At 43.3% G+C, this 9,973-nt stretch overlaps 1 protein-coding gene across 1 annotated transcript; it reads left to right on the forward strand.

Moving 5' to 3' along the window:
* Window positions 1–5,803: 5,803 nt before the first annotated feature.
* Window positions 5,804–9,329, forward strand: LOC146755523 (obscurin-like). The gene is made up of 5 exons (XM_085525481.1): window positions 5,804–5,916; window positions 6,816–7,084; window positions 7,776–8,042; window positions 8,143–8,409; window positions 9,069–9,329. The coding sequence occupies exons 2-3, from the start codon at window positions 6,886–6,888 to the stop codon at window positions 8,021–8,023; spliced, it is 447 nt and encodes a 148-aa protein (XP_085381607.1). The 5' UTR covers window positions 5,804–5,916; window positions 6,816–6,885; the 3' UTR covers window positions 8,024–8,042; window positions 8,143–8,409; window positions 9,069–9,329.
* The last annotated feature ends 644 nt before the right edge of the window (window positions 9,330–9,973 follow it).

A 9,973-nucleotide genomic window follows, 5' to 3' on the forward strand; every position in this document is an offset into this window, starting at 1 on the left:
ATGAACAAACTCCAGAGAGGCATGGAGACAGCTCCAAACAGAATTGAATAACGGGACTAAACTTATGGAGAGCAGAACTTCCTGCCAAGGCTTGTCAGCTAGTCTTAATTTTGCTTTTCTTCTCCCTCTTTGTCACGTTAGCATAATATTTCATACTGGCAGGTCTGCCCTCAGAATTAACTGGCACAGGCTACCCAGGGAGGTGGTGGGATCCCTGGAGGTGTTCAGGAACTGTGGAGATGTGGCCCTGATGGATGTTATCAGGGGGCATGGTGGGGTGGGTTGGGGTTGAAATCAAAGGAGGACCCCCATGTATTTCAGCAGGAAGCACTACTGGTAATAAGACTTTTGGAGCAAATCCTGGTAGGGCCACGCTCAGCTGGTTCAGTCCGGAGGCTGTTCCTCCTTCCTGCAGTATCTGCAGTGAAAACCAGCAGCTGCTTTTGTGTGGCTGGGCTCACATCCAGCAGTGGTGAGGTGACTACAATTATTCCACTGTGTGTTAATAGAGGCCAGTTTCATCATCTAACTTTTGCGCTCCAATTAACTTCCATAAAGGAATTCTGTTTTTCTTTTCAGTCCTAAGTGTTGTCTCCATCTTTTAGGCTCGATTTGTTTTCCAGGGGGTTACAATGCAGTAATAGAACACCCTCCATTTATTTCCTTCTAGTTTGCTTGTTCCAATTCTTTCCTCAGTTTTCCGAGTTTAGACATTTTCTTTAAGCCCTGGGCTTCTTCCTTTGGCTCTGTCCCCTGTACAGTGTATGTCTTTCAACTTGTGGAGATAAGGTAATCTGGTACGTGGTTTATAAAAGCTGCCAATTTGCCAGCTTCTGAATTAGAATCTAGCAATTAGAACTAGGATTAAACGTGTATGTTTGGCCTTATGATAAATGAATGCCTCATGGTCAGCAATGTCCCTGCAGTTCTTTACCATTGTACATATTTTGTGTGCCCATATTTTGTTTCAGCACTGGCAAACTTCATAAACAAAGAGACAACTGGAGTCACGACTTGAGCCCTGACATCTGGGCTTCATTCTTCTAGTTCATGAATTGCCTCAGCACTTACATCATCTTTAAACCTATGACTGAAACGGTCCTAAGTTCTTAGCATGGGAATCCAGTCTCCTCTTTTGACAAATTAAACTCCACATTTGGAGAGTTGAGTGTCTCCTGCTGTACCCGAAGGACGTTGTGATCTCTGAGGTGTCTCCCTGAGGTGCTGTAAGCACAGCCATTAGCTCATAGTGCAAGTAAAGCACTGTCAGGTCAAGCCTGGAGGAGTAATGCTTGTCACTGACATGTTCCTGTTCAGGGTGGAGCTGGAGGATAAAATAACACAAGAAATTGTCATTGAAAGTCAATATCTGTGAAATTCAACTGGCTGCATTCACAGAACCTGGCGTTAAGATCTGGTTTCTGGTTTCTATCTTGAACCTCTTTTCCATAACCCAGTCCTCATTTATGAACTGAAGCTCTACTGAAAACCTTTCGCTGTGTATGCTCATGCTGCAGTGCAGCGCTTGTGACCTTTAACAGCACATTCACATTCCTCTGATCACAGGCTCCTTAAGGTTGATTAATACCCTCTAGTCCAACTGCTCACCCATCACCACCATTATGCTCACCATCAGCAGGCTAAAAACTCAGCAGAGATGATAGATCAAGCACAACACTGGATTTGGGATGGCTAGAGATTCCTAAGATATTGAAGGGTTGCTTGCAGGTGGTGTTGGCTCAGGTATTCACCCTGCATCCCACATCCCATTCTGTTTGGTTGAGAATCATGCATTCTGCAATTTCACTTTGTAATTCAAAGCCCCTTTCTTTATCTGTTGAAAAACTGATCTAAAACAAGCCAAGAAGACTCCGTTGGAACTGGTGGATGCAGAACAAAGGCATCCCCAAAGGACAAGTTGCACTGTTTGATGAACATTATTGGATGAGAGTTAAGCTAAGATTTAAAAAGTTCTGGGGCTGTCTCTGAGCATCAAATCCAGAGGAAGCCTGCATGATTCCCTGAGAATGGATACCTCCTACTTTGGTGTAGGGTGAAGGGAACACTAGCAGTAACTCCTATCACAAAATGTCACGTGGCTCAGACAAAAATGCCATCAAGAGGGGGCTTAATTAGGAGCAACAAATGGTCACAAGATGGTCTTAGGGCAGGGAAGTAATCTACCTATGTGATACTGATTGATGCTATTAGTTCTAAACAGCTTGACTCTAGAGGGGCTGTTCTTCTTTGGTGACCTAGTTTTAAAAGAATAGATGGCTCCTGTCTATTACAATTTTTAATGCATTATTTGTTCACTGATGCCATAAATGTGCCTGGCATAGCAATTGGCCTTGGTATATCCAGTGACTGAAAGCAACAGTTGTTGCTGTAAGAAATGCAATACTAAGCTTGGTCTGCCTGTAGCTGACAGCCGTCAGGTTGCTCCTCAGGCAGGTTCTGTCTGGATGGAATGAAGGGCATGAAATACTGATGTGCTCATCAAACGCTGCTTGTTAGCTTAGAGACAAGGTGTTGAATAGGTTTGTTCATGCATTGAAAACACGTTACTTAGCTGCCTTCATTTTAGCTTCAGAAGAACGTGTGCAGAATACAGAATTGATTAAAAGAAATAAGAACTGTCTGCATAGAACTTACTCTTTTTTTACACAGGAGAATCAAGCACACGTTTGTATGTGAGTATCTCCAGAGGTGAAACTCGATCACCCACATGTAATGAGCAGAGACATTACAATCAGTTCTAACTGTATCTTCATGCTGTGCTGAATAAGCCTGAGTCAGGATGTAAACCACTTTCTCTTTTTTTCTTCAGATGAAGCCATTAATGTTGTCAACAAGCCCAAAATGACTCCAGAAATATCAGTCAGTCCTTCTGAAGACCTGGAGCTGGTGTGTGAGGTGTCAGCTGCAAGCGGAGCTGTCGTATGGAAGAAAGATCAAACAGAGTTGAAGCAGGACCAGAAGACAACCATCATCTCCAAGGGGACGCACCGCAAGCTCATGGTCAAAAATGTGACCCTGAAAGACCAAGGGAGCTACAGCTGTGAAACAAAAGATGACAAAGCAACATTCCAAGTGAAAGTCAGAGGTGAGAAAATGCTTGGAATCCCAGAGATAAAGGAACGCTTCATTTGGTGTGTCTTGCATTTGGAGGATCAACTGACAGCCTCTCTGGTGCAAAACATTTTGGCTCTAGGACTTTCTTTGTCATCTAGTCTCATAGCAACACTTTTCTACATGTGCTTTTCCATCCAGGAATGAATTACTGCAACAAACCATAGGCAAGGAGGGTAACTTGTGCAGCTCTTGTAGTCAGCTGGTGTCTGCAGGGTTACAGTGCAAGAGCACACCAGGCATGCAAGGAGTGAGAAAAGGGGAGGTGTTTGAAGAGATCTGGTTACAAAATTTGAATGACACAATGAGGTGGAAAATGCCACTAATCAGACTCATAAATGGCCTGGGTTGCAAAGGCCCACAGTGCTCATCCAGTTCCAACCCCCTTCTTTCTATGTGCAGGGTTGCCAACCAGCAGCCCAGGCTACCCAGAACCACATCCAGCCTGGCCTTGAATGCCTGCAGGGATGGAGCATCCACAGTCTCCTTGGGCAACCTGTTCTAGAGGGCCGTTCCCTTCTGATTTACTGGAAATGTAGAGAGACATCAGAAGAAAAAAAGATAAGATAGGAGGTTCAGCAGTGCATGCAGGTGTTCTAAATCTCATGTCCAAATCTGCTATCAGACTGCAAAATGTTTAGCTTTGTGATATGATGTGATATGATATGATATGACATGAAATGATATGTCTATCATTTCCCAAGGCAAAATAGAGGGGAAAGTATTTTCCTATCTTAGTGAGGCATCACGATGCTCCCTGTGAAGTGCAAGTATAATGAAAACGGGCAACTGGAGTAAGCTCTGCAGCAGACTACAGCAAAACTGTGTGACTCTTGTGATGTCCCTGCAGAGAAAGAAGACGTGTTTACAGAGAAGGACAAGATACAAAAGGAGATGAAGGCTGCACCAACAGAAAATGCCACGCTGAGCTGCGAGGTGGCCCAGGAGAAGATGGAGGTGAAGTGGTACAAGGAGGGGAAACTGATCACCTGGAGCAAGAAGTTCAAGGTGGAGTCAGAGGGCAAACAGCGTCGGCTGGTGGTGAGCCAGGTGGAGAAGAAAGATGCAGGGGAGTACAGCTGCGAGGCTGCTGGCCAGAAACTCACCTTCAAGATTCATGTCACAGGTGAGACAGGTGTTGTCTGAAATACAGCAGAGAACAGTAAAGTAAAATCTAGTTTCTATTATACAGTGATCCAGTTGCAGTAGTCTGTGCTGAGGTTTTTTCCCTAGACTTGATTGCCTGGGTTTGTAGAAAGTATTTGGTTTTAGTATGGCACAAAGACCTGTTTCAGTCTGTCTGTAGAATAATAATTACTGATATATGTACAATGGAAGCAATATTCAAGATATTATTCAAATCTCTCCTGTGCCTGAGATCCCAAACTGTAATTCTTGTTCACCGAAACATTTGACTAAGATAAGTATGTGCAGTGAGGCTGGAGTGCATGTTCTACGTGCAGCCTTTTGTGGCAGGAGAAGCAGGAACTTCTCCTAGTAGTACACTGCCTTTTTCCTATGCCTTTATGTTGGAGGCTGCATCTGGATAGGTGAGTCTGCTACTCACAGTAAGAGACCTGGTAGAGCTGACTATTCCCAGAGCTCAAAGTAAAATAGATATCTGCAAATCACACACAAAGAACAAAGGACTGCATTGGTGAGCATATTTCCTTTGTGTCTTTGACAGTCACAGTTGTGGCAATGGTAGATGCCATGAGGAGTCTGTTCAGGAAGCCAGGAGTACTGTTCTGGGTCATGAAAAGGCAGCCAGTGGTTTGACTATCACACGTTTATGTGTTTTGATGTTTCACAGTGGGTCTGAAGTAAAAGGAACTCAGGTTTTGGTTGCCTGCAGGACAGATGTTCTTTTGGGTTCAATATGTTTGCATAGTGACTTGCAACCATGGGACTGGTGTTCAAGGACCCTCTTGGTTCCTTCAGTTCCTAGGTTCTTTCTTGCCTAGATTTGACACTTAGTTTCAACAGAAGAGCTGATATTCTCTAGTGAAGGCTATTAGTTTGGGCACAAGTGGTAACCTAAACCTGTTCCAAGCTGTACATACAAACCTGCAAGATGGTCTCATTTCAGTCCCTCAGTCAATACTTTTTCTTTTCTTCCCTCAGAGCCAAAACCTGTGTTTATAAACCAGGAGAAGGTGCAGAAAGAGCTGAGTGCTGCCCTGGCAGCATGTGCCTCCCTCAGCTGTGAAGTAGCACAGGATCCAATCTAAGTAAAATGATCCAAGGATGGAAGACTGCTTGCCTCCTCCAGAAAGTTCAGAATGGAATCTGTGGGCAAAACACGGCGTCTGGTTGTGGAGCAGCTGGAGAAGAAAGATGCTGGAGAATACATCTGCGAGGCTGCTGGCCAGAAGATGACCTTCAAGTTGGAAACAACTGGTGAGCATTTGCTTTGGGAACACTAAGCAGCTTTGGTGGGATGTGGATGTGGGGGAATGGCTGGTTTCATTGACATGAGAGAACAGGCAGTGATGCTGTGAAACCAGATGGATGATGCTCAGCCTGGCCATGTGCCTCAGAGCTGTTTGCTCAAGGAAGCCAAGTGTAGTTGTGGGTTTGCTCTCAAGAGCACAGTTTGGTAGGGATGAGTTGGCGGTTGGACTAGATGACCTTAGTGGTCTTTTCCAGCCTTAGTGACTCTGTGGTTCTCTGCTTCAGGAAAGACCTACTCGCTGACTTACACACGTGTCCAAGTCAAGGATGCCGCAGAAATAAAATCTGTAGCAGAAAAGGCAGAATCTCGTGCCCATCTTACAGTGAAAGGTAATTATGCTTCTGATGATGATTTTGCTTAAATTATCTTATGTTATAAACCAGCTAACATCCTTTGCTTTAATGTCAAGGAAGTTAAACACCACCATGACCTTTCACAGAAATAAAAGCTCCAACCTACCTGCCTTTCTGCCCACAAAATATCCAGCTTGTCTTTTGGGATTTACTTTGCTAAGTAAAACAGGCGATTTTCTTAGGAAGTTGATTTTCTACCTTTAGACTTCAGATTTGTGTTTGAACGTTGAGGGATAAAAACATAGCTTGAATTTTTCTTCTTCTTCTCTGTATGTTTGAAATGAGCACAGGTTGTGTTTTTTTTTTAATATATACAATGTTAGGGTATATATATGATGTTAAGTGTGGTAAAGAAAAGGGAGACATTTGAGTTAGCACAGTACTCAAGAGTTCAGTCCCCAGCTTTGCCACTGTTACAATTATAAGGGCAAGAACATCCTGGAAAATGAATTTCTCCTAAGTAGAGTCATTACATTTGAGCTACAGAGACCTTTACTAGGAGAAAACTTGTTGTTCAGAGCTACGTTGCTGTATTTAACCAAAGTAATTATCAATGTCTGTGTTTCACTGATCCTCTATTCCATTTCGTAATGCGAGGAGTTTGATATCGAGATGGGAAGGTCATGATTTGATTTGGATGTTGGACTGGGAATCAGAAGATCTGGGCTCTCTTCAGGTTGTCAGTCTTATTGTCTGACTTCTTAACAACTTTCCTTTCTTTCTACTACTTTTTTAATGATGTTTTAAGGCATTTTGAGCTGATAGGTGTAGTGTTCATGTGCAGTAATGCTGACATGAGTAAGTAGGGTGATAATGTATGGGTTTTTTATATTCCTTCTAAATCTCTGCTTTCTCTTGTTCCATCCTTCTTAAAGAGCAATCCATTAATCTAGTAAAGGAGCTGTGTGATGAGGATGTGACTGAGCCTGAAGAAGCCAAATTTGAATGCGAGATATCCATTCCTTCTATGAAACCTCGCAGGTGGTATCTACGTGGGAAGTCTTACAGGCTGGCAGAAAATTGATTATGCAGCAAGAAGGCACCATCCACCGGCTGACCATACTGAAAACCACCACTGATATGACAGGCACCATTCAGTTCTCAATTGTCAAATCCAAATCCACAGCCAATCTGCTTGTTAGAGGTAACATATCCTGGCTTGGTTTACATCATGAAGATGAAGAATTAATTAACGTACAGTCTTCCTTCACTGGGGTCTTTGAAATATTGTGTGTTTTCTGGAGGGTCTGCTCCATTTCCTTTTAAAAGTCGTTGGACACTAAATAAGACAGCTGCATCTCAGTAAAAGATCTCTTTGAATAGTTGTGATGTGCTTACTATTCAGACCTACAGAGCTGAGGTTTTGTCCTTGGCTATACCAAAGAAGTCATATCAGGTGGAATTAATTGTATTTCTGAACTAGACAAGTTTAAGTTTGGTAGCACCTAAATTTGATGCAGTTTGTCGTTGATTTCATCTGAAGGAAACTTCCAGGCTTCTTATCTGCTGTTGTCCCCAGCGTAAGAGTCTCCATTCACATCCTAAAGTACTTGTTATATTTTCAACTCACTCTTATTTGAAAAAAAGCCTCAACTGGGAGCAATTTAATAAGCACAGAACAAGAGCTGGACCTTGCATTTAGTAGATAATATACAGTATTACTTTATAGAAATGTAGTCAATGGCATTCCCTATAGGCAATCGTTTGTTTTATCTTTAGAGTGGTTCAAAGAACAATTGTGAACATGGAATTAATTGGAATGGAATACACGCAAGAGACTTTCCTCTTCTTCCAATTGTCCTCATCCTTTCTTCTCTTCCACCCCTGCTTTTCAGATTACCATTTACAAATCACCAGGAAGTTGGAGGACAAGACAGCTTTGGAACGTCATTCTGTCATCCTGTCCTGTGACTTCAGGCCTTCTCCAAAGGTTGTGAAATGGTTCAAGGGCCACCCACCCATCGAGCCCTCTGAGAAGTACAAGATCAAGAGGGATAAGCATTCAGCAGAGCTCCAGATTCTGAAGCTGAAGCCCGATGATGCTGGTGTGTACAAGTGCAAGGCAGAAATTGCAGAGACTTAGGCCACGCTGACAGCTGAAGGTATGAGCATGGAGGGTGGCCTCTTCCATGTCCTATTTCACCTCAGATTTCTCTTCTTAAGGTTCTTATTTTTGTAACAGTTCACCTTGTTTCCCCACAGCTCGCAATGTAGAAGTGACGAAGCACCTGCATGATGTGGAAACTGAAGAAGAGAGCTCTGCTGTCTTCTCCTGCGAGCTGTCCCATGATGACGAGGACGTGGAATGGTTCCTGAATGGCAACCTCCTTTACACCAACAATTACAATGACATCAAGAACGTTGGCAGTTGCTGCACACTGACAATGAGTCAGGTTAAGCCTGAAGATGCTGGCACAGTGACAGTGAAGTCAGACAAGGTGTCAGAAAGCGCGCGCCTGAAGGTGATAGGTGGGTCTGGTCACAACCCTCCTGGATGTAAGAGATGCTAAGGAGCTCCAGTTCATTCTATTGTGAAGCAATCCTGCTTCTAAAGCTCACCTCTCTGGGGTGACAAGTTATCAGGGGCTTTCTTCCAGTGGAAGGTTCCATTGCAGCAGATATCAACGAAGGAGGATGGTTTTGGTGTCCTGCCAAAGCATTCCATTGCTTTTTATCATCATTTTACTTAACACAAGAAGAGTTACAGGAGCAATTTTTTTACTGCTTCAGTGCCATGCAGTGTCAATGCTGTTGTCTCCAAGGATTTATGACTGCAGGGAGAGATCAGCTTATCCTCTTAATCCTGTGGCCTGCTGTATGAGCTCTGCTCCATGTGAGGGCAATGCCAGCTCTCCAGCTTTAGAAGAGCTGCATCCCAATAACTTCATATGATATCAGTCCCACCCACAGCAATGCAGGCTGTCCCTCCTGTTCCCTGTATTCTCCTACTGATTAGTTCAGAATTCCTTAAAGCGCATTCTGTCAAGAGACATGAAACCGCTTTAGGTTCTATATTGGTGTTGTCAGTACTGGTAAAGATTTATTGATCTCTCCTTAAAAAGCTGAAAGCAACTGGAAATGTCTCAACTTCTGTATCACGTTGTTCTGTTTTGCCTGTTTAATTGCAGAGAAGCCTGCTGTCTTCATGAAGTCCTTGGATGATGTTTTTGGTGAGGAGCGGGGTGTGATTAAATTGGAATGTGAAGTCTCTAAAGAGAAGGTCAAACCAGTGAGGAAAATGGACGGTGATGTGCTCACTTCTGGCAACAAGTATGAGCTGGTACAGTCTGGGAAGACCCTATGTCTCCTTCTCCATGACCTCGAGAAGCCAGATGCAGGTTTCTATACCTGTGATATTGGCACTGATGTTGCCAAGTCAAATGTCGGCGTTCAGGGTAAGTACTGTGGAAAGTGAAGGAGTGCTAAAAGCACATTCAGTGTGGTCACTATGTCTTACACCTATTCCCCCACGAGCCTTAATAGTTTCTACAATAGAACAGTATTTCTGCAATTTAGCGCAGTGATGTCTGGAAAATTCCCATTGCTTTTGAAGTAAATGTATCTCCTTTTGCCATGAAAATCACAAAAAACGTCAAGAATGTCCTGGAAATGTTTCCTTTCTAAACATCCCTAAAATGGAGAAATGGTTTGAACACCAGTAGGGGTAGGATGGTAACAAATTAGCTAATAGAAACATTTAATGTCTTGTCGTAGGCAAAACCCTTTTTCTCACGCAGCATCCTAGAGTTGTCCTCTCTGTTAGGTTTTTCCCTCTGTAGCTCATTGAATCTTCATTGTGCTCCATGGACTGAGCTGCTCTCCTTGTAGTTCTTCCAGAGCAAAGCCAAGAGATTCACGTCTCTTTTTTTTTATAGCTTTCTGGTAATTCTGAGAGGAGAATGTCTTAGAGAATACATCAGTGAGGAACGCAGCCATGATCTGCAAATCCTGAGTTCAAACACCAGTACTGCTACTCACATTGGTCACGAATGCCTTTTCTCCATCTAAACCTCATACTAACCTATCTCTTATC

Source organism: Coturnix japonica, chromosome 32 (assembly GCF_054131305.1).
Source record: "Coturnix japonica strain WE chromosome 32, WE-NBRP24, whole genome shotgun sequence".
NCBI lineage: Eukaryota > Metazoa > Chordata > Aves > Galliformes > Phasianidae > Coturnix > Coturnix japonica.

Coding starts and splice junctions, on each gene's coding strand:
- LOC146755523 (XM_085525481.1), top strand. CDS start 6,886: ATGCGAGATATCCATTCCTTCTATGAAACCTCGCAGGTGGTATCTACG. Junction 7,085..7,775: donor AGCCAATCTGCTTGTTAGAG/GTAACATATCCT, acceptor CCTGCTTTTCAG/ATTACCATTTACAAATCACC.